We start from the raw sequence: 24,931 nt of genomic DNA, 5'->3' as shown, positions 1-24,931 counted from the left end.
TTGGCCTCAATTGTATCTGAGAGACTGACTTATAAATGTCCGGTAGGTATGATAATGTCTGTACACTTGAGAAGTTAAGAATTTATTTCCCCAATTCGCCGTGGTGGAATACCACAGCAGACACTAGAGACCTTGAGACAACAAAAAAAGTACTCAGGGACGCCTGCCTGGTGAACAAGAACGACGACAGAAGGCTGCGACAGCTGTGTCCGGATCAGGTAGGAGATATTAATGAAAAAGTTGACAAACTCCTAAGAGACACCCAGTTTATTCGAAATACTTTTGATAAGTTAAATGAGGGTATTCCCAACATCACCAAGGAGATAAAGTTACGTAAATTCATAGATTGGTACAGGGAAACAGGACAAAAGTATAGCCCAAATATTTGGTTTTCTAGTTGTAATTTAACTTTCAGACCCCTTTGGGAAAACAGAGAGTGGAAAACGAGCAATCAGAGTATACAGGACAGTCTGAAGTCAATTGGAGGACAAGACTTAGAGACTGTTCTTTTAAAAGATATTAGTCATCCAGCTTGCAAGGGGACATTTTTAAAAGCAATTTTCGTTGACATAGATCCCCTAAACAGACAAAAACCTAAATTAAAACAGGCATTAGAAAGCGGTCCCGCAGCTATGGCTGTACAGTTGCCTGCTAAGACTTTTGACCAAGTTATTAAGGAAATTAATCAGGAATTAGAGGAGCGAAATACCAGTAATGCGGCATTGGAAAAACAAAAAATGCTCCGAAAATGTGTAGACCGCTGGAGGAAGAGGGGTTGGTTACCCGGGGGCACTGAGATGTTCCTGACAGGTGAGAGAAAAAAAAAAATTTTAAAACGTAGTGTCTTAGATAAGCTGGAAGAAACAAAACACAGAAGGGAAAGGAAAAGTGCCTGTTTCCAGTTTCCAGCCACGAAGTGTCCGGGTTTGCTCTCTCCCTCCCTCCTTTCACCCTCCCCCCTCTCTCTTCTCTCCCCCTCTCTCTCTTCTCCCCCCCCTCCTCTCTCACCCACTCCCCCTCCCAATCCCAATCTGTGGCGGTGCTGCCCTGAAATCCCCAGGTTGGGCAGGGCAGAGAAATACAATTTGGTTTTAATTTTGTGCCCACAATTCCAGCTCCGCATCAAATGGGATCCTGTTTTATCCTCTCTCCCTCCCTCTTTCCCGCATCCCCACCATTGCGGGATCAGGGCAGACATTGTGGGCTGACGTGTAGCTCACTCGAGGTGGGAGGGAAGGAAGGAGTGATAGTTCCCAGTGGTGGGAGACCCAATCTGATCCAGACCAGTGATCACAGGATGAGAACCTTTTAAAACCTTTGAAACGAAAGTGTTAATCTGAAGACTTTTCTCCCAGTGGGGCCAGTGCAAGGCATTTTCTCTCTCTATCTCTTGTGCTCTGTGTATCTGCCTCTCTATCTCTTTCTCTCGCTATGCTCTCTCTCTCTCTCTCTCTCTCTCTCTCTCTCTCTCTCTCTGGCACCCCAGATGGGACACTGGAGTCACGTCCCTTATATTCAGATATTGAGACACTGGGGTGTGACAAGAACCACGGGAATAGGGACACATCAGACGAGGTACAGGCCCCTTTAATAAAAATAGAAGGGGGAGTAATAGATGTAGAGACCCCTCTGGAGTCCAAGAAAATAGAAAAGGAGTTAGAGATACAGAAATGGAACATGAAAAAGGTTCAGGATAACATTAAAAACTTAAACAGAGATATTAATGTGCTGGGGCAGATCAGTGAGGATCAAAAAGAATTAATGGTAGGTGTATTTAAGGAAGTGGAAAAGATAACTACAACACTGTCAGGAGAAATTAAAGCTGAAGGAATGGTAATAGGAGTAAAGGACGAAAAGTGTAGTACAGATGAGGAAACGAGATACGATCCACCATGGGAGGAAAGTAAAAGGAAAAGACTCGGGAGGGAGAAAAATAGACATGCCTACCTGGACATAGTTAGAACAAAAGAGAAAGATGTGAAACAACTAAACTATGGCCGAAAAGATTATCTTAGAGATGAACGTGACCAATATACCTTTGACCCTGAGACATTGGAAGCTGATAGGGACAGTGACAGTAACGAAGAAGAGTCAGAACAAGGTGGGATAAATAAATGCATGCCAAGAGTAAAGAAGGAGCAGAAATCCCCAAAATTGAGATATCAATGCCCATTACTGATCACGGGACGGGGAACTCAAAAATATGTACCCTGGTCACGAATGGACTTAGAGAGTTTAATGAAAAAGCTACCTCCGTTGAGTAATGGGGCTAGTCCATGGATTTCTTGTTTTGAGCGAGAAACCTGCCAAGAACAATTAGCACTCGCAGATGTCAGAACTATCATGATAAAATTAAAGGCAGAAGGGGCCCTGAAGCAAATAGAGAGAATTGTAAGAAGCAGTAAATTGGGGGATGAAATAGAATTTAACCCACTTCGGAATAAATTTTGGGAAGCACTTAGAGAAACATTTCCTACACCCTATAGTTTGGATGCCTTGGTAACCCTTCAACTAAAGGAAGGAGAGACTGCACACGAGTATTTCACTCGAGCATGGGACTTATGGGAAACAGGGACTGGAGAAAGACCCGACCACAGCCCCTTAGGAAGGGCTCACTTTCGTAATGGGATAATAAACGGACTACCTGCTACGGTTCAAGCAAAATTAAGGGACATTGTGGGATTAGAGACAATGTCAGAGGATTTGTGGAAAAGACACCTGACACATGCAATCAAACGACATCGTCAATCAGAGCATGCTAAGTCAGAAAGTGCGTCCCAGAAGGAGGTGGACAAAACAACCGATAAATTGGTGAGAGCCATAGAACATATAGGGGTTAAATTAGCGGCCCAACAGATAGTCCCACAGGTCATGGGGCCAGTGATAAATCCGGGACCCCAAGTAAGAAATGGTTGGGAAAGACAGCTAGGTACAATGTATAGAGGGGAACATGCAGTATGCTGGTACTGCCAAAATCCTGGACACTACCAGCGGAACTGTCCGGAGGCTGGGAGAGCAAGGGGAAAAAGATTACCCTCTATTAGAGGCTATCGGGGAAGAGGAGGAAACTTAAGAGGACAAGCAAGGGGTAGGGGTGGACATATTGATGGGCCCCAGAGAATCGGGGGGTGGCAGAGTGATCAACAAGTCCAGGCACCTCAGTGTAATGACTATATTGAGGAAGGTGCTGAAGTTGATTATTGAAGGTGCCCTGGAGAATCAAAAATCACGCCTCCCTGGGAGCCACCAAAAATTTGGGGGACGGTAAATGGAGAAAAAATTGAATTTATGGTTGACACAGGGGCAGCAGTTACGACAGTGATTAAAAAACCCCCAGGGAGCACATTTTCGGGCAAAACATTATCTACAATTGGATTCTCCGGGATAAGGGAAACACAGCCCTATACAGATAACATCGACATGACATTTGGACGACAAAGGGTTAAAATGCCTGTCCTGGTTGTGCCAAGTTGCCCCATTAATTTATTAGCAAGGGACATTCTTACCAAACTAGGAATAACCATACAATGTTCTGAGAAGGGCCTTCGGTTAACATACCCAGGGGATACAATAAGAAGGGGAGGACAGTTTATAGTAATGACCCCATCTAACGCTTCAGAAGTATTTTCTGGAGTCGGCTACTGTATGATGAACCAGGCCCAGGGCTGATTAAACAGTTTTTTGAGTGGAGGGCCAGTATTCCTCGGTATGGGGATTACCATTATCCACTAGATCCTATGCATGTTACATTAAACTACACCATCCACCCGGACCAGGAATATGAGGAGAGGTGGGACTCTCTAAAAGAAGGGAAGACAGAAACGATACATTGTCCATTTATCTTTGTAGGTAAGGAGGGAATAGCTGCTATGGTTGTCATGACAGAAGAACAAATGGAGTGGTTCTGCTTAGGAGTAGAAAGTGTGCCTCATGTGACCTTGGGTATTGACAAAGATCATCACGCTCGACAGCTGGGTCCGATGGTAAAGGAAGCGATAGGGTGTGAATACAGGCAGACAGAAATCCCGGGATATTCCACCTCGGAGGGAGGAAAATTTGTCAGACTGAATATTGAAGCATGGGACCAGGTAGTGAATGAGAAAGTAGAAAGAGACCGAGCCATAGAAGGAGAAAATATTGATCACAGAGACTCAGACAAATATCTTTCTAATCTGAGTCCACATATATGGACAACGGGGCCCTATGATGTGGGAGTAATAAAAGGAGAGGTATTTCTAGAATTGGCCAACCCCGGGCAGAAACCAATATGGAGAAAACAATACCGCTTGTCGCCCAGTCAGGAGGAGGGTATTAAAGGAACGATAGAAGGGTTAATGGAGTCAGGGGTTTTAAGGGCGGCACCTGACAGTATGTGGTACACGCCCATCATGCCTGTTCCCAAACCGGGTAGAAAAGACTGGAGGATGGTACACGACCTCCGGGAGATTAACTTGGCTACCAAGACCATCGGGAGACCAGTCCCAGACCCATATGTAGCACTTAGGGCTCTGAGTCCGGAGCACGAATACTATACTGTCATTGATCTGGCAAACGCATTCTTCTGCTTGAATTTAGCTGAGGAATGGCAAGACTGGTTAACTTTCACTTACCAAGCACATCGGTACACATACACTAGATTACCTCAGGGTTATAAGGACAGTCCAGGACTGTTCAATCAGGCCCTTAGCGAAATCCTAATGAAATTAAAGCTCCCGGAAGATGTTACACTGATTCAGTATGTAGACGACCTACTATTAGCAGGGAAAACGCCACATGGGTGCCTGACAGGGCAGCCAAACAGGTTACTGGTTATCATGAACATATACAGGGGATGATTTTGAGGTCCCATAACAAAAAAAATGAATCTGAAACTAAGGAGACTTGTAGCAGATTGAATGACTACACAGATGAGTTTTGTGGAGGAAGAGTGCTGTACAACTGGCTCCCCGCTAACTGGGATGGTCGGTGTGCTCTAGTAACCCTTAATGCGCCAGTGCTGATTGTCAAAAGGCAGGAGGGAGACGAGGATTCCCTAGAATTGCGCCACACAGAGAGTTGGCTGTGGAGAAAAAGGAGGAGTGTTGGACTCTTGGGGCCGGGAGGAAGGAACCCTGATGGGGTATGGATTGATGCCATTGGCCAAGCCCGGAATATTCCGGACGAATTTAAGTTAGCCGATGAGATTGCAGCTGGGTTTGAAAGCTTTCCTGTTTTTAGTGCAATTTTTCCCATCACTGTAAATAAGAATGTTAATAGGATCAACCTTATTCACTATAATGTCCAGCGCCTTGCAAATTTGACCAGGGACGTTGTTGAGGCAATACATCAACAACTGTCAGAAACTTCCCTTATGACACTTCAGAATAGGATAGCGATTGATATGGTCCTGGCAGAGAAAGGTGGAGTGTGTGCTATGTTTGGAGATCTATGCTGCACTTCTATCTCTAATAACACAGGGCCAGATGGATCACTCACTAAGGGGTTAACGAAACTTAGGGCATTGGCGAAAGAATTAAAAGCCCAGTCTGGAGTCTCCAATCCTGTTTTATCCTGGTTACAGGGAGTGTTTGGGAGATGGAGCACATTGTTAGGACAACTTTTGCTGGGTTTGTTCATTTCTGTATCAATTTTTATCACTTGTGGCTGTTGTTGTATTCCATGCATTCGAACGCTGGTCACGAGGACCATAGAGACAGCCCTTGCTGACCGTGATGAACTGCCTCCGAAATATCAAGCTGTGCAGGCTGTGGAGCAAGACTATCTCACATTACAGGAGGCGGAGAAAGTTGCTGAGATCGATCTGGAGTCTGAAGGGGAATGTGATGGGAAGGAGGGATTGTGAATTAGATTGTTACACATATAATTTTAACCTTGCTTGTAACCCAAATATTATAACATTGATTGTAACACAAACATTATTAATCAGATTGTAGAACAAGTATTATGAATTAGATTGTAGACCATATGTTAACTTGGGAATTTACTAATGTACGGGGGGTTAGCTAGTTTTTTGCTTGGGGGCAAATGGGATGAAACTTGTAAACGGGCAATGGGATCGGGGTGACGGATGGGGGGTGTACGCAAAGGAGGGTTGGGGGAGCCCTCGCCCACCAGCCGAACTGCCCTGTGAACAGAACCCGTATAGAGCTTGGCAATAATAGGCGAACTAATGTAACGCGGTGATAGCATAGTCAGGGCGAGATTGTCCTCTAAAGAGGACAAAGGAGGGATTGTAAGGTAAAACATCATGAGATGGGAATGTGTAGGGAGTTACCCTGTACAGGGCAGTAACAAGAAGGGGAGGTGTCCTTGTACTCCTGTTAGGTAAAACATCATGAGATGGGACCGGAGAAGGAGTCACCCAGTACTAAGGAGTAACAGAATGCATCCTTGTACTTACAAGATAAGAGAGACATTGATGGATTGAGAGGCAGGAAGCTAGCAGGGAAAGGATAGCAACAGTTTAAGAGAGACATTGATGGATTGAGAGGCAGGAAGCTAGCAGGGAAAGGATAGCAACAGTTTTAGTCATTGGACAAGTAATGATATGATGATGTTCTAAGCATGTATCCAAGGGTATAAAAAATCACCATTTTGCTGATAACGGCAGAATGCATTCTCCGACTAACTTTGTTAGTCGCAAGTGTTACAATCCGGTAATAAAGAACAAAGAACCCTGATTTCGACTCAGCCTGGTGTTTGTCTCACTCATTCATGAACAAAGCAGACCTAACACTAAATAAATCTTATTTCATGTATATGAAAATCTCAGATGATTAATGTGACCATCTCCTTTGATCATTCAGCATTCTCACTGCCCATGGGAAGAAGCTGTTCCTCAGCCTGGTGGTGCTGGCTCTAATACTCCTGTATCTCTTCCCTGATGGGAGCAGCTGAAAGATACTGTGTGCAGGGTGGAATGGGTCCTCAATGATTTTGCGCACTCTCTCTTCAGACAATGATCCTGTGTAGCTCACGTCGATGGGAGGGAAGGAAACTCTAGTGATCCTCTCTGCCACTGTTATGGTCCTGTGGATTGATATCTGATCCATTTCTCTGCAGTAACCATACAACATTATGATACATCCAGCCAGGATGCTCACGATAAAGCTCCTATAGAAGGCCAGTAGCTTTGCCCACTTCAGTCTTCTCAGGAAATGCAGTCACTGTTGCCCCTTCCTGAGGAGATGTTGAGTGTCCATGATAGGTCACTAGATAAGTGAACTCCAAAGAACGGTGCTCTTCACTCTCTCTACTACAGAATTGTTGATGTTCAGTGGAGGGTGATCGATCCTGGTCTCCTGAAATCCATGATCATCTCCTTCATCTTGTTCATGATAAGACTCAGGTTGATACTCTTGCAAATTTCATGAGATGTTCTCTGTAGTGCGACTTGTTGTTCTTACTGACAAGGCCAACTACTGTCGTGTCATCTGCAAACTTGATGACATTGTTGGAGATCCTCAGAAGATCGGGTCCGGTGCCACAGTCTGAGTGCAATTGGCTGTTCTAAGAGGGCCATGTGATTTTCTCTGAGTTAGAGAGAGAGAGAGAGAATTCAGTTCTACAGTTCAGCAGCAGCAGCTGGGACTGGAGCAGGACAAGCTGGCAAGCTTGTGGAAAAACACCATTTTGAAAACAGGTTGAGTTCTTAGTTCAGCCTGGTCGAAGTCCTTGTGGTCCATACAAGAGGAGATGACTGGCTGCATAATGTTTCACTTGAAATAAGGGAAACAAAAAGGAACTCTATGGTGACCTGAAAGACAGAGGTTATCATCTAGAAAACCTTGATGGGGCAAGTTTCTTCAGCAAGACACTGATGTGGCAGATCGGAAGGAATCAGTTTGTGTCCAACGAGCAAGAAATCTGAAAGCCACCTGACCCTCTTAGAGCAGCAAACTGCACTCAGCCTGCGACATCGGACCTAATCTTCTGAGTTTGTTCATCTGTTGCTTTCCGAAACAATAATCCATTACTCCACAGCATGTCCAATTAACACCTACTTGTGAAGTCCTTACAGGCATTCTTCAAAGTTTTTGCTAAGGCACTCGGAACCTGGACTCTCTGGCTTGATCAGAGCTCTGGCATTTTAAATGAGATCTGTTTTGAAGTGTTTGTATGTGACCTACACCAAAAAACATGCCACAATTTATCTTCCAAAAGCATATCTATATACAACATAAAATATAACCTAATCTGCCACACACCACAGGGAAAGATTAAAATAGGTTAGGACTTTATTCCCTGGAGTGTAGAAGAACAAAAGGAGATTTGATAGATATATACAAAATATTGATGGGTATAGATAGAGTCAATACATGTTTGCTTTTGCCACTGAGGTTAGGGTAGATACAAACTAGAGAATATGGGTTAAGAGTGAAAGAGTAAACACTTAGGGTGAAATTAGGGGGAATTTCTTCACGCATAGAGTGGTGGGAGGTTGGAACAAGCTTACAGCTGAAGAGCTGAATATGGGCTCAAATTTAACATTTAAAAATAATTTGAGACAGGTATATGGATGGGAAAGATATTGAGGGATATGAACTGGGGAGAGGCAGTAGGACTAGGCAGAATAATGGTTCAGCACAGATCAGAAAGGCTGAAGGGCCTGTTTACTGTGCTGTAATGTTCTATGGTTTTATGGATTTGACGACTGTAACCCTTATGTTCCTCTATATGTCAACTCTCCCAAGGGCTATAGCAATAACTTTGTATGCCCTATCCTTTTTTTCCAAAAATCCTTCAGTTGCCAGGATTAAATTCAATTTACCTTTGCTCTGTCCATCTGTCCAGTTGATCCATGTCCATCTACATCCTTAAGCAGCCTTCCTTGCCATCTCCAACACTACCAAACTTTGCATCGTCTACACGCTAACTTATCATACCTCGTACATTCACATCCAAGTTGTCAGCAACAACGATCTCAGCATGAACCCTGTGAACACCACAGGTCAAAGACTTCCCATCAGGAAAGCAAACCTCTGTCCCCAGCCTTTGTCTTCTAATATCCCTGCCTGGGAGAAACTTTAAGACCAGCCCTCCATGAGAGAACTCGTCAAAAGACTAACTTAAGTTTGTGGGCATTACATCTACCACACTCCCTTCATTAATATGCTTAGTTACCTTCCTAAAAAATTCAATCAAATTTGTAAGGCAGGACACACGCACGCATGCACGCACATGCGGCCATACACACACACACACACACACACACACACACACACACAGAGACAGAGTTGGAAATATCTTTTGCAAAACTGGCACAAAGTTTACAGACATGTCAAAGTCCTCCACGCAATTCCTGACTAGACCTTGTGGCACCGACAGGATGTATCAGAAGCACAGTACAAATAGGCAGGAGGACATAGCACTCCTGAAGAGAGGAGAGCTTATTCAGGATAGGGCATCCCTCAGAGATTTCACCTTGGAGCAGCCAAATAGAGTTAAAATGAGTTATCAAAATGACTGTGGTACTCAAGAAAGTGGGTCTGTGAAGCAATTAATGGAAAATACAGGAGTGGAAGGTGAATTTACCAAGTATTTTGCGTCAGCCTTTTCTACAGAAGATGTGCTCAGGAAAGGTGTACCAACAAAGAAAGTGGTGCTGAGTAATTTGATTGATCAGCAAGCTGGTAAGTGTGTGGATCCTGATGAACTTTCTCCAAGGAAGAGGAGTGGCTGCTGAGATGGTTGGCTTAGTTTTGATTTTTCAAAACTCCTTTGATTCAAAGAAAGTTGCATTTGATTGGACAATAGCAAATTCAAATTTATTTTAAAAAGGAGGGAGAGAGACCAGTACAAATTACAAGAGCAACTCTTGAGATTCTGTTTTGGCAATCTCCAACCAGGTGGCATCAACATTCAATTTCCAGTAACCTCCCCTCTTATTTTCTTAAATCCTAACCCCACCCTCTTGCTTTCCCTGATCTCTCTGACCCTTTTCCTCTTTCCTTCCGCCCCACCCTCTCTCTCCCCCTTTACCCATCCCTTTCTTTCTCAAACTCTCACCTCCATTCCATGATCGGCTGATAGGATCCTGCTATCAGAGTGCATCCTCTATTCCCCATTGCCTCTTCCTCTTATCAACATTGCTTTTTTTACCCCCATTTTCACCCTCCCACCTCCATTCACTCATCACCTGTCATCTTATTCTCCTACCACTGCCCTGCCCACCCTTTCATTCAGGTTTCTGCCCATTCCTTACTATTCCTGATGAAGGGCATCGGCCTGAAACATTGATGGTCTATTGCCCAGCATGAATCCTGCCTAACCTGCTGAGTTTCTCCAGCATCTTGTGTGGTGCTTCTTAACATAGTATGTATCGCATGGAAAATGTTAGCACCAATTATTCCAAATATTTTAGCAAGTTACGGTGGATAACGGACAACCAATGGATGTCCTATATGTAGATTTATTGAAACCATTTGATGAAATGTCAATTAAAGCTTATGACAGCAAATAAAAGCTCATGATATAGCGGATGGTGTCTGGCTAACTGGAAACAAACAATGTATAAATGAGTCTGCGTCTCATTCGAGATAGTACTAAAAAGTTGTGAGTGTTTCTGCCTCCACCATTCTCTCAGGAAGTGCATTCCAGATTCTACCTATCTAGTGGAAAATAATTTGTCCAGGGATCCTCTAAATCTCCTACCCCCTATTTTAAATAAATGGCTTTTGGTTTTAGACTGTCCTGATGTCAGTGATGATCAGGAAGAAATGTCCTTACTGATGTGTTTTCTGACGCCATTAGACTTTGTAGGTCAAGAGTTAATGCTGAGAACGCCGTGAGGGTCTCTCTCACTGCTTCTCCTCTGCTCTCAAGCTCGATGCAGCTTTCTCGTCTACCCTCCGATCTGTATGTGCCTGTTACTTGTTAGTCTGTGCTCCTCCCCTCCTTCTCCTGCTCCACCACCTTTTAATTCAGGCTTCTGTTACCTGTTCCTCCAGGTTCTTCATGAAGGGCTCAGGCTCAAAACGTTGATTGCCTTTTACTTCCTATGGACAGTCCATACCTGCTGAATTTTTCCAGCACTTTTGTGCACTGCTATGAATTCTTACCATCTGCTTTTTTAAATTTCTGGCGAGCTTTCTTTCATATTTCAATAAATCACACTTTTCTGGTGTTTACAATATCTGCATGTTCCAAAGCAGCTCTTTTACATTGCTAGTCATACCTTCAGATAACATCGTAACATTGACACCTAAACCTTAAAAGATTAAAAAGTCAAAAAAGCAGAGTATTTTCAAACATTTTCAAGCACAAATTGTAACACAATTAAGTAAGGAAGGTAGGGTGAGAATGGAACAGAAAACCCAGGTTTCTGTGTTCTCTGTAACATTACTTGCTCCTAGAAGGCAGTTGCTCTGCAAAGACATATTATGTTCAATTTTCAAGATTATTATCACCTGACTGTGAATATACAACCAGCATTTCTCCAGACCACAATGCACACAAAATATACAGCACATAATAGTCACATATATATTTAAAATAAATATATATATATATATTAATATTTTGGAATAATTTACTCGGTTGCAGGATATTTGTCAGCAAACTCACTGCCTGTGGGAAGAAGCTATCTCCCAGCTGGCGACCCTGGTTTTGATGTTCCTGTACCCCCTCCTTTACTTGTTAAATCTTTATTTTTTATTCCGTTTTCCTTTTCAGCACTTCAAAGGGGGGCTGTTCCCTTCGGGACCATCTAGATCATGCTTCCATCCCAACACCCACTCCCTTTCCCACAGCATCTTACAATGCAATCCGTCCTTTCCCATTGTCACTGAATCGCATCTGACTTTCACTCCACCACAGACTTTTCCATCCAACCTCTTGTCCTACATCTGAATATGTTTATTTCCAACTAATTCCTGTGCTAACCACCACCCCCCCTCCCTCTCTCTCTCTCCTCTCTCTCTCTCTCTCTCTACCCCCTTCTGGATCCAGCCTACCGTGTGTTTACTTTCACGATCCATTGATGCCTTTGTGTGAAAAATATTGCACTCATGTCATGGATACTTTAGGCAATAAGGGAGTCAGTAGCTGATAGGGTTCTTGTCCATCAGAGAACTGAAACAGCACAGAAAGAGAGCACATGGTCTATTAAATCTCTATCATCTCCAACCACAGCAATCCATTAGTCTCATTCCTTTCATTTTCCCCACAGCCCTAAAAATTATTTTCCTTCCACAGCCCATCCAATTCTTTGATAGCTCTGATTGCTACGATGGAAGAGGTCTGTGGGAAGCTCAGTGGCTCTTCTATACAAAGTATTTATAGCTTTATTTACTACCCCGATATGTCAAGTACCCTTTTCCCAGAACCCCGCTTGAAAACTGGTAATGTGCCTTGCACCTGCACCTTAATACATTTCAGATAATGTTCTAATCAGCGTGACCACACTCCTCTGAATGGGTTTCTATTCTTCCTTTGTTAATGCCTGTCACAAGCTGGTGCAAAAAACAAAGTGAAACATACCCTCCTGTTTACGACACCACCTGCAAATCGTGGAAAGGAAATCAGAGTTGCAGACTTCAAACATCAAGAACAAGGAATATGTTGTGACCAGGCTGACTCCCTGGGATGACCAGGCTGACTCCCTGGGATGACCAGGCTGACTCCCTGGGATCAGGCTCCCTCTGAACAGCAGATACAAGAGACTGGAGACAATGGAATCTTGAGCATGAAACAAACTGCTAGAGCAACTCAGTGGCTTATGTAGCATCTAAGGAGGGAAATGGGCAGACATTTTGGTCTGAAACCCTGGTTTTAGACTGAGAAGAGAGAGTGAAGACTGTGGCTGCTCTCTTGAATTCACAACAGAAACATACATCAGCTCCCAGAGGGACATTAGGAGCCAAAGATATTGATTTCAAAGATTTGCTTGGATTAAATGAAATAAAAATTAGAATCTGCAACTGCATGTGAATTGACTTTCATGGATCTGGAAAGCACTCAAATGTTTGTGGGATTTGTCACCAGAAAGGATCCACAAACTTTATTGCAAGAACTGAAACTTTGTGGTAACCCTGATCAACATGTATACAGCAAGAACTCAAATACCCTCCCGTTGGAATGCAGCACTTACAAAGCAAAATTTAATGAAAATAGTAACTAAATCCAATTCAACAGGGAACAGATGACACAAAAATATATTTGTCACTTCCTGAAGAGCCCTTTACCACAGTAAGCAAGGTGAACAGCACGTCACCTCGTACGCAGCAGTAAACATTGAATGGATGCATTGCCAGCAGCTCTGCAACAGGCCCAAACAATAAGCTCCCGTGAGAACATAGAACGTTACTGCACAGTACAGGCCTTTCAGCCCACCATGCTGTGCCAACCTATGTAAACCTCCTCCACAACAATCTAACCCTTCCTCACCTCACACCAATAATCCTTTATTTTTCTTACATCCACGTGCCTATCTATGAGTCTTTTAAATGTCTCTAATGTACCAGCCTCCACAGCCCCCAGCAATGCATTCTAGGCACCCATCACTCTGTAAAAAACAGACCTCTAATATCTCTTGTGAACTTTCCTCCATTCACCTTAAACACATGTGGTCTGGTATTTGCTGTTGTTGCCCTGGGAAAAACGTGCTGGGTGTCCACCTCATAATATTATATACCTCTATTAGGTCACCTCTCATCCTTCGCTGCTCCAAAGATAAAAGCCCTAGCTCTATCAACCTTGCTTCAAAAGATATGCTCTCCAATTCAGGCAACATCCTGGTAAATCTCCTCTGAACCCTCTCTAAAGCATCTGCATCCTTCCTTCAATGAGATAACGAGAACTGAAAGCAATACTCCAAGTATGGTCTAACCAGAATTTTATAGAGTTGCTTCATGGCTCTTGAAATCAATTCTCGGACTAATAAAGGCCTTTTTAACCACTCTATCTACACATACACATGCCACATTTACTGCAAACACAGACATGGAAGCACTTCAATGTGTAAAAATCCTGCAGAACATTATATCCTTCCCATTGTCTGTATCAACTTTCTGAATGGATTCAGGTTTTCTTCGATTTATGTTTCAATCTGGAGAAACTTTGTGTTAAGTATAACTTGATAAATTGAAATGTGTTTCCACTAATTTCAATGTCAAAAACAAAATCCAAAACACAAAACAGTAAGAACTCAGCAGGTCAAGCAGAATCCGTAGAAATCTGTTTCTGGTCAGAAAACCTTTCTCAAAACTGGTTCTGGTGCAGGGTCTTCAACCCAAAATGCTACTGGTTTCTCTTTCTGCAGCTATGCCAGATGCTGAGTTCTTCCAACATTTTGTTTTTGTTTCAGATTTCAGCATCTGCAGTTTTGTTTGTTTCCCTTCAATGCCAAAAGTTTGGCTGTGTTCTGGAGCTCGAGAGCTTCGATCAAAAATACCTAAAATTCATCAATACATTATAGAAAATAATAGTCATGCTTTATGTCATGTAAAATGATAAACATAATGCATCATTTTAGCTAAGTTATCAACTGAATGAGATGAACTTTCTCTTTTCCAGCTCTTGCTCTCTCCCTCCTCTCCAGCCCTGTGGATAATATATTGGCATGGATAAAGGAACAACTAACTAATGGAAAACAGATAAATGGAACAAATGGGTTATTTCCAGATTGGCAATCAATGATTGGTGCGGTAACACAGGGACCAGTGCTGTGGCCTCAACAACATTACAATCTGCATTAATGTCAGGGATGAAAGGACTGGGTGTACTGGAGCCAAATTTGCTGATGTTAAAGATAGGTAGGTTGGCAATGAGAGGACCATACATAAACCCTCCTAAGGGATTTTGAGAGGTCAAGTGTGTGGGCAAATATTTGGCAAATGAAGTTCAATGTGGGAAAATGTGCCAATATTCACTTTGTAAAGAAGAATAAAATTATTATTCAAATGGAGTGAAACTACAGACTGTTGTGGTACAAAGGGAAATGGGGGCACTAATGCATGAAACACAAAGTGATCAGATGCAACAAGTAGTTGAAAAGACTATTAATATGTTGGCTTTTATTGTAAGTTAGGTGTAATTTCATAACATATTGATGTGACCACATCTGGAATATTGCATACAATTTTGGGCTTTATATTTTAAAAATTACATGCTTGCATTGGAGACAATGCAAAGCAGCTTCACTGGGTTGCTTCCTGAAACATCCATTGGGTCTATGCTATTGGGGTCTGCAAGGATGAGTGATGACCTTATGAACACATACAAGATACTAAGGATGATCAATAGGAGATGATGGGAGTTTATTGTAATACACAATGCATACATGCACTGAAATTCTTCTTGCTTGCATGTAAAATACCTTAATAAACAATAGATCTAAATTAAATTACCATGAAATGAAAATAAAATATAAATAACAGGACCGATATGGTGGATGCTGAGAGGATGGAAGAATCAGAAACAAGGGCCATCTGTTCAGAACAAAGGGACTGCCTGCTTCATTGGAGAGGAGCAGAAACTTCCTCTCCGAGGGTTCTGTTGTAATTTTCTACATAGATAAGTGTTGAGTACTAAGAACACGATTCACCCCTGATGTGGTCTCACACTGCCTGTATTAAAACCTTTCTTTATAAAGATCAACACACCTTTGTTCCTCCTTATCACTTGCTGCACTGGTATTCTGGACTTCAATGACTTGTATACAAACTCACCAAGGGCCTTTTCAATGTCAAAATTACACAATTTCACTCCGGTCCCTTTTATGAGCAGCGCTGGATGGCCTCACATTTTCCACATTGCCGTCTATCTGACATCTTCTTGCCTGGTGCATTACCCCTTTCAAGTCTCTTTACATTCTTCGTACTCGCAATCCTGCCTGATTATGTATAATCAGCAAACTTGGAAATATAACATTTTGTCCCCTTAGCCAAATCGACATCACAGAATATGGAGAGTTGGGGTGCACTCCACCAATCTTAGAACCATCTGTTTATTCTTACCCTTGGTTTTCTTTCCTCTAATCATTCTCAATCCAGATCCCAATACCTGTGCTTTAGCTTGGCAGGATCTCATTGAAAGCCTTTTAGAAATCCCAAACCACCCCATTCATTAGATTCCCATTATCATATCTTCAAAATACTCCAGTAAATTAGTAAGAAAAAGATTTTCCCCTTCACGAATCTACTTTGAATCTACTCAATCCTACCATCCTTGCAGTGGGGTGCAGTTGAGTCATGAAACTCACTTTGCATTCCACTGAAGTTTCAATTGCTGGGTATTGCTAACATCAAATATTGCTTGTTATAGTGAAAAAAGCCATGTACATCAAAAGTCAATGGCATTTGTAAATCCTCCATGCAGAATTTTGTCTTAAACCTCATTCCACCCCCTATGAAATCTGAAAACCCTCAGTTCTGAGAAAGGATCCTCAACCGAACTGTAACAGTTCCCTTTCTGCAGATGTGGCTCATCTGATTGAGTTCTTGCAGTATTTCTGTTTTTGTTATTTACAGGACACATTGGCATCCTCTCCACATTAGCTAGTACAGCTCCCATTATACTTCCAGAGAGAGCTGCCATTTGATTTACACCCCATGCATCACATTAAACATTCATTTCCAGCCTTCCTTGGTGGTACACTATGTACCACACACAAAATACCCTGCACCTAGACTATTCAACTTCCAATCACCATCTCCAAGAACAAAGAAAATGAGTGCAAAGGAACACCAACCTTCCAAGTTACACACAATCTTGATCTGCAAATATTGTAAGAACGTCTTAACTAAGGATGCCATTATTAAACATAGTAGTAATGTTCTCTCAGTCAAGTCGTTTTTAGCTGCAGCAGGGCATCTATACTATCCAATTTGTAATAAAGGCTATGGATGCAATGCGAGATCAACTGTCAAGCTAGATGTTCCATTCTCGTGTAGCAGCTTACCGTAGCTTCTGAATATTGGATGCAATTCCTGAAAGTCGATAAATGCCATCCACTACTCCATATTTTTCAATAAAATCTGTGCAGCTTTTAAGTACCTGGGGGACTGAAGAGAAGGGAAAACTTATCACAAACAGGAACAAAAAAAGTATTTTTCATTGGTATGTGGGCAAAAGAAATAGTCTCAACAGCTTCCAGATGACCATCAGATAAATTGACAAATACAATTTAGTTTCACATAACATTCCTGGAAAGGTCCAGGCACTTTGGGGCAGCTGAACAAAAGAAACATCTTCATACATGTATATTTTTTGTCATTTTCAGATGTAGAAGTATCTCAGTATCACCTTATCTCAACCAGAATTCTGTTGCCCTCTAATCTGGTGATATGCTGGCAATTCTGCAGGATAAAGGCCTACCTTCTCCAAAAAAACACTGCCATACATTTTTAACCATTAAAACAAATAAACAGAATTCAAATTTAAACTTACAACATCGTATAACGAAACAGTGTACACTGCCTGGAAGTTCCAGCAAACATAAGGGCCAATATGACTTTCTGTGTTTATCTGTAAATGTTTGGTATAGATACGTATTTTGCATCCTACTCATTTTCACTGCAAATGAACACCTCTGAAATTATCTTGAGGAAGCTTGACCAACGGATGGGAGTGGAGGGGTGGGGTTGGAAACCTAGGTCTAAGCAAAGGAGCTTCAGAATAAGGAGCCACCCATTTAAATTAGAAATAGGAATTTCTTTATCATATAGGGTTTTGAATCTGTGGAATTCTTTACCCAAGAGAACTGTGAAGTCTAGAGTCAGTGAACCTATTCAAGGCTGAGTCAGACAGATTATTGTACCACTGGGATATCAAGGTTTATTAAAAACAGGGGTGAAAATCCAAATGAAGCCAGGATCAGATCAGCCATATCATAATGATTGGCAGAGCAGCCTTGTAGAGTCAATTTCTGCTCCTATTTAATACACTAAAGTGCTGGAGAAACTCAGCAGGCCCACAGTGTCCATCAGAAACAAAGATATATAACCAACATTTTGGGCCTGAGCCCTTCATCAAGGTATGAGCAAAACATAGGTAACGACTTGAATAAAAAGGCAGGGGGTGGGGTGAAGATAGGGCAGGGGTAGAGGAACAGGCCAACAACCATGAGGCCCTAGGTGCACCTCGATAAGAGGGCAGGAAAAAATAGTTGAGAGGGGGAGGGGGGTGGCTCTGTAAATGCAGAGCTGGAAGAAAGGAGACAGAGGGATAGCGAAAGAAAAAGACAAGGGGGCCTAACAGAAATGAGAGAAGTTGATGTTCATGCCATCTGGTTGGAAGGTGCCCAGATGGAATGTGGAGGGTTGTTCCTCCACTTTGCAGTTGGTCTCAGTTTGGTAGTGCATGAGACCATGGACAGACCTGTTGGTAAGGGAATGGGGTGAGAAATTGAAATGGGCTGCCATTGGGCGATCACCAATATTACAACGGATAGAGTGAAGGTGCTCAATGAAGCTACCTCATAGTTTGCGTCTCGTCTCTCCAATGTAGAGGAGACCACAGAGGGAGAAATGAATGCAATAGAAGACCCTTGCAAATTCACTTGGAAGGACTCTTTAGCAGCCCCAAATGATGGTGAGGGAGGAGGTGTGGGTGCAAGTGCAGCATTTCCTGCAGTCACAGAGGTAGAGACCAAAGGAGCGATTGGAGTCAAGGGATGAGTGGATGAGGGAGGAAAGAGGGAGTGGTCCCTGCAGAAGGCAGAGATGGGAAGGAGAGTTGGTTATAATACCTTGAAGAAGGGGTCAGGCCCAAAACGTTGGTTATATATCTTTGCCTCCTATCGACACTGTGGGACCTGCTGAGTTTCTCCAGCACTTTTGTATAGGGCCTAAAGACTTCCTTGTTTCACTCCATTCTGCTCCCGTTTTGCCATCATGACTTAAGATAAATTGCAAAGCTGGCCTGCTCCTCACCAGAGTGACTGGGTCTGTGGCCAACCTCTGCCCTGCAAAACATTCTAACACAGAAATGTGCAATGCCCAGTTAGTTGTGGCTAAGGCCTTGGTTGCAAGGAGGACAGAGATCAAGATGTCACTGTTCCATTGCAGGAACACCTGACCATTGCTCCATTTTTGATGGCATTTCTAAACAAAAGAAAGCAAAAGTTGAACTGACATCTAACTTCTCTCAGAAACAACTTGAAGTGCTTCACAAACAATGAACTTAATGACAAAACTATTTTTTGTTTTGCGGAATAAACCACAGGTACTTTATACGGTGTCTGCTCAGTGCATCGGATGTTACTTAGTTCAGAGAGGGAGAGGTACAGACACTGAAGGACACTGCTTTTCTTTGTACGCTCAGTGTAAAGTGATGCGTTTTGAGAAGCCCAATAGGGAGGGGCAGAAAACACATGGTAAATGGCAGGGCGATAAGTAAGGTTGATGAAAGGAAAGATCATTTGGTTCAACTTGATAGTTTCCAGAAGGTGGCCATATGCATAGGACACTGAAGAAGGCATAAGGCATGCTTGCCTTCACAAGATGGGGTTCGGAATATAACATTTTTGCAATGTTATGATGCAATTTTATAAACCACCGGTTTGGTCACACTTGGGAGTATTGGGTGAAGTTCTGGTTGCCATGGTAATAGGAAGAATGTGCTTGCACCGGGGAGAATGCAGAGGAAAATCATCAGAATTTTGCCTGGAGTTATGGGAAGATATTGGGATAGGATGTTTTTTCTTTTCGTGGAGGTGTCGTTGCTCGACCACCATCCACCACAATCATTTCTCTTGGCTTTGACTAGCTGCTGGAGCAATTTTCCTTGATGTCATTAACTTCAGTTTTACTAGGGCATCCTATTTGATCAAATGTGCCTGGATAATGGCCGTGATTATGGCAGCCAATGGGTTAATTGCAAATTGGGTGTTGATATGAGCTAAAAATGAGAAGATGGAGAAAGTCAGCTGGATAAAGGGTCCCTCACCTATTCCTCTCCATGATACCTGCCTGACTGCTTCGAAGCATCTTTGCAGAAAACCAGCACCTGTAGTTTTTGCTACCTCACTGACAAAAGGCAAAGGAGGAAAAACCCAACACCCAACCCCAACCCACCAATTTTCCCCTGCAGCCGCTGCAACCGTGTCTGCCTGTCCCGCATCGGACTTGTCAGCCACCAACGAGCCTGCAGCTGACGTGGACTTTTACCCCCTCCATAAATCTTCGTCCGCGAAGCCAAGCCAAAGAAGATCAGCAAATACTTTGGTGAGCTATTACCACCCAGCAGAACTGTCGACACCCAACTCCATCACGATGCTGACTTTGGAGAGTAGGTAAAAAGTAAAGGTTCCATTATTGTCATGTAATGTTACATTTAAAATGTATTGGGCAGTAATTATCCAAATCTGGGTTTGTACCGCCTTTCGGTAACAGCACATTCACGAGCAATTCTCCACAATGTCACGTCGTTATCAATATTGGAAATGTACAGGAACAGCTGTGCAAGAGGGGTAGTTAGTTCAGCAATACAAGTTTTCAGAAGCAAATATGGCTTGTTGTCTTCTCCCATAGCCTTTGCTGTGTCAAGCACTCACAGCCAATTCTTGCTAAGATGTGGAGTGTAACAAATTTGCTCAGACTGGCTTCTATGACTTGGAGATGTCAGGAGGGAGATCTCAAATGGATATCCATTTGGCACCTCTGGCTAAATGTGGTTTCATTTTGCATCAGCTTTTCCTTTAGCTTACACGTGCTGAACCTCACCATCGTTGACAATGGGAATGTTCTTAGTCTCAACACAGTTAATTGCTTAACCATCTTTCCCAGCTACACGTAGGAGGGCAAAGCTTCACTCTGATCTGTTGGTTGTGATACAGGTAATCCTTGATTTCTGACCCACGCGAATTACGTCCACCCACACATACGACCAAAATTTTAAAAAAAAATTTATTAAAAATACTGTACAAGCACGTATTTTGTATTAAAAGTACTGTAAACAGTAGTGCCCATTCCCCATCGGCCCAGCCCAAGGTCCCTGTTCCCCATCAGCAACCCAACGTTCCAGATCCCTATGGCAGCCAAAGGACCCCGTTCCCCGTCGGCAGCCTGAGGTCCCTGTTCCCCGCGGCAGCCCAAGCTCCCCGTTCCATGTCGGCAGCCGAAGGTTCCAGATCCTCACGGCAGCCAAAGGACCCTGTTCCCCGCGGCTGCCTGAAGTCCCCGTTCCCCAACTTATGAGCAACCCTGAGTCACAATCAATCCTTTGGGCCCCGTTATGGTCATAAGTCAGGGACTATGTGCATTGTTAATCCTGGATTTCTCTCTTCTGTCTTTGATAGAGCCAGTAGCCACATCTCCTCTATTTCTCATACTTCTGCCATCAGCCCACCTCCCACCAGGAAGAACAAGGTCAGTCCTTCTGGTCCTCACTTTCCACCCCACCAGCATCCACATCCGCTGACCAGCAAGATCCCACCACAGGCCATACCTCTTCCTCTACACCCCTGTCCTATTTTCACAAGGAAAAGTCTCTCCAAGACTCCTTGGTCTACCTTTTCATCCTCACCCAGCCTTCCACCATTTTAGGCAATTCCTGCTATAATCACAGGAAGTATAAAAGTTGGCCTGAACACCTACACTCTGTGGAACTCAACTGTAGCCAATCATTTCAACATCCCCAACCTACAGTGTCTTCAGCTTCATCCATGGTCAGGATGGGGCCAAAGGTAAACTTGGAGAATAAAACATCATATTCCTCCTCGATAGCCTTAAATCCAATTGCATAAACATGGATTTTCCAATTTTTGGCAACCCCCATTCCATCCCACTGTTTCCTCTTCATCTATTCCTGTATCTTTTTCTTAACTTTTCTTTCAACCCCTTCTTGACGGTTTCTCCCTCTAACTGTTGCTCATTCCCTCCCCCACACCATCTGTCCTTTCACCTCTTGACCCTTCACCGGGCTTTTTAACTCCTTAATACATGTAATAATACCTTCTTTACCGTAGTCCCGATCAGAAAAGTTAACTGACCATTTCTACCCATGTATGCTGCTTGCCCTGCTGAGTCCCTGCACCAATCTCTGGATGTTTCGAAAAACACTACAAGGTTGGCTCCACTGGTAGTGACTTCACCAAATCTGAATTTTGTGAATTACGTGGCCACATGGTGGTCTGTTTGGTTGTATTCCTACTCTTCTTCAATGCAGCGATAAGGCTACACTGGGTGGTTTGCGAGGCAGGAACAGCCAGCCACATGTGGAGAATCTGAAGCTGGAGTCATATATTGGCCAGGAAGGGTAGGGATGTTAGATTTCCTTCCCTGAAGACAGCAATGAACCAGATGGGTTTTTACAACAACACAGCCGTTTCCATGGTCCTCATTACTCAGAATATGTTGTTTCTTTCAAAATGACTGATTATTTAATAAGTATAAATTCTGCAGCTGCCGTAGGAGGTCAGAACCCGGAGCTGTATATTACCAGTTTGGTATCTTAACAACTGCAACACCATATCCAGTTACATCTTGCTGCTATTAGGATCATATCAAGCTGTCCTTGCTGAACTCTGCCACATCTCACAGTTTGTTACTCACTTCTGCATTAGGGAAGTTATCCAAACCTCATACCAGAGACTGGTTAAAGCTACTGCCTCATGGCTCCAGAGATCCAGGTTCAACCTGGCTTTGAGTCCATGGAGAATAGATACCGAACCCCAGATGTTCCAGTTTCCTCCCACATGCTGAAACTATGGTAGGTGCAGTTACAGTAAATTGCCCTAGTTTAAGTGGCTGGTGGAAGTATTGGAGAGGGAGAGGATGCAATGGGGAGTCTTTTCAGCATGGAAAGAGGCCCTTTGGCCTGCTGTCCATGCTCTCCAAGTTGCTTGCCTGAGCTAGTCCCATTTGCATGTGTTTGGGCCATATCCCACAAAAATGCGAGAAAGAAAAATGGGATTAATGTAGGACATGTTACAGTCAGTATGGATGCATGAAGCTAAAGGGCTTCTTTCTTTGCTGTATGAATGGTGACTCTATGACGATGGAGGATAAACACAGACTGAATAAACATGGACATTTTCCTGCAGACTTCCAAAGTATAGGCAGATACAATGCACTCATCCCTACAGAGATCTCTCTGACAATCTCCTGCCAAGAATAAGCACCTGCCTGCAGCAACTGTTCAGACAATACCATCTGTGGGTACTGTTCCACACCAGCTTGTCCAGGGGCCTATGAGCCCTATGGATGAGTTTCCCATCCCCTTTTATGACTGCAGCATCCATTCATTCTGAAGACTGCTGCTAGTATTATGCTACATCTTTTTCAGAGTATTCTGGAAAGATCATTTTACAGGGTGACAAGCTGCAAATTGCATGAGTTTATGCTGGGGAATAAGGTGCTGTTCTTTTGAATCTCACAGCTGGAGTTAGACTCTTAACATTTAATAAAAACAGCATAAAGCAATTTCCAGGCAGATATTCATCACTTTTTAGCCGTTGTAGAACCAGAATATGTACAAATGGATTGCAGTATTTCCCTACATTACAAGAGTAATTCCACCAGAAATATTTAATTAGGAACAAAGGGGGTTGGACTGTCTCTGGGATCATGGTCAAAATGTAAATCTATTTTTTTCTTACCTATATGTAAAAGCAGTTTAGCAGACTGCCTTAAATAGTAGAATTCAGACCTCACAACAAAGAAGGAACAGTAATATACAGTGCCTTCCATAATGTTTGAGACAAAGACACTTTTTTCCTTTATTTGCCCCTGTGCTCAAGTTTTAAATTTGTAATCAAACAATTCACATGTAATGGAAGTGCACATTCCACATTTTATTTAAGGTTATTTGTAGACATTTTGAATTGACTATGTGACAGATTATGTTGTGTTTGTTTCGTATATAGATATGTTTTTGGGAGATAAATTGGGGCAAGTTTTTTTAGAGTAGGTCACATACAAACACTTTAAAACAGATCTTATTTAAAATACTGGAGCTCTGCTCATGCTAGACATATCGCCCCCAGAGCCTTTGCAAAAGCTTTGGAGAGTGCCCATGAGACTTCACTAATGGATTGTTGTTTACAAAAAGTGAACAGATGAAAGAACTTGTCAGAGCCGCCGACTGTCTGGAGTGGAGCATGCTGTTCTAGGAGGGTCATGTGGTTTTGCAAGCAGAGAGAGTCAAACAGGTTTTTTCTCTGAGAGACTGAGAGAGAGAGAGAGACCCAGAGATCAGTTCTGAAGTTGTACAATCAGCAGCATCAGCAGCTGGGACTGGAACAGGACAAGCTGGCAAACTTGTGGAAAACCTCATTTGTAAGATGGGTTGTGAGTCCTTAGTTCAGCCTGGTCAAAGCCCTTGTGTTTCATGCAAGAGGAGAGGACTGGCTGTCTAATGTTTCCCTTGAAATAAGAGAAAAAAAAAGGAACTCTGTGGTGACCTGAAAGAAAGAGGTTATCATCTGGAAAACCCTGATGGGGCAAGTTTCTTTGGCAAGACACTGAAGTGGCTGATTAAAAGGAATCAGTTGGTGGTGTCCAGCGAACAACAAATCTCTCTCTCTGAAAACCGACAAGAACCTTCCTGAGCGGTAACCATTTACCTTTCAAGCACCAAAGCCTGGTGAACTTTATAAATGTGAAATTCTGTGCACAGTACAAGAATTGCCTGCAACCAGTGAACTTGGAGGAATGAGAAGTGAGATTGGACTGTGAGTGAAAGAACTTTTCTGAACTTGCACACACATCACATACACGTGCGCTTAGAATTAGAAGGGGGTTAAGATGGGTTAGTTAAGTCAATAGTGATAAGTTAAAGTGTGATTCTGTTTTCATGTTTAAAGATAATTAAAAGCAACTTTTGTTTAAGTAACCATTTGTCTTGGTGAATATCTATTGCTGCTGAGTTTTGGGGTCCTCTGGGCTTGTAACAACTATGTAGAAATTAAAGCACTTTTTATACTGTATATAGTCCCCTCATTTCAGGGCACCATAATGTTTGCAACATTTGGCTTCACAGCTGTTTGTGA

At 42.9% G+C, this 24,931-nt stretch overlaps 1 protein-coding gene across 11 annotated transcripts in view; it reads right to left on the bottom strand.

Annotated features, from left to right (window-relative positions):
• arhgap32b (Rho GTPase activating protein 32b) overlaps positions 1-24,931 on the bottom strand; it is a 618,422-nt gene that overhangs the window by 76,651 nt on the left and 516,840 nt on the right. For all 11 annotated transcript variants that reach the window (XM_069894391.1, XM_069894400.1, XM_069894389.1 and 8 more), the window contains one exon: positions 16,901-17,003. In XM_069894391.1, the coding sequence (XP_069750492.1) occupies positions 16,901-17,003 (103 nt within the window). The remainder of the gene's footprint in view (positions 1-16,900; positions 17,004-24,931) is intronic.

The sequence above is a fragment of the Narcine bancroftii genome, chromosome 8 (genome assembly GCF_036971445.1).
Source record: "Narcine bancroftii isolate sNarBan1 chromosome 8, sNarBan1.hap1, whole genome shotgun sequence".
In the NCBI taxonomy this organism is placed as follows: domain Eukaryota; kingdom Metazoa; phylum Chordata; class Chondrichthyes; order Torpediniformes; family Narcinidae; genus Narcine; species Narcine bancroftii.
This window is presented reverse-complemented; position numbering and strand designations above follow the sequence as displayed.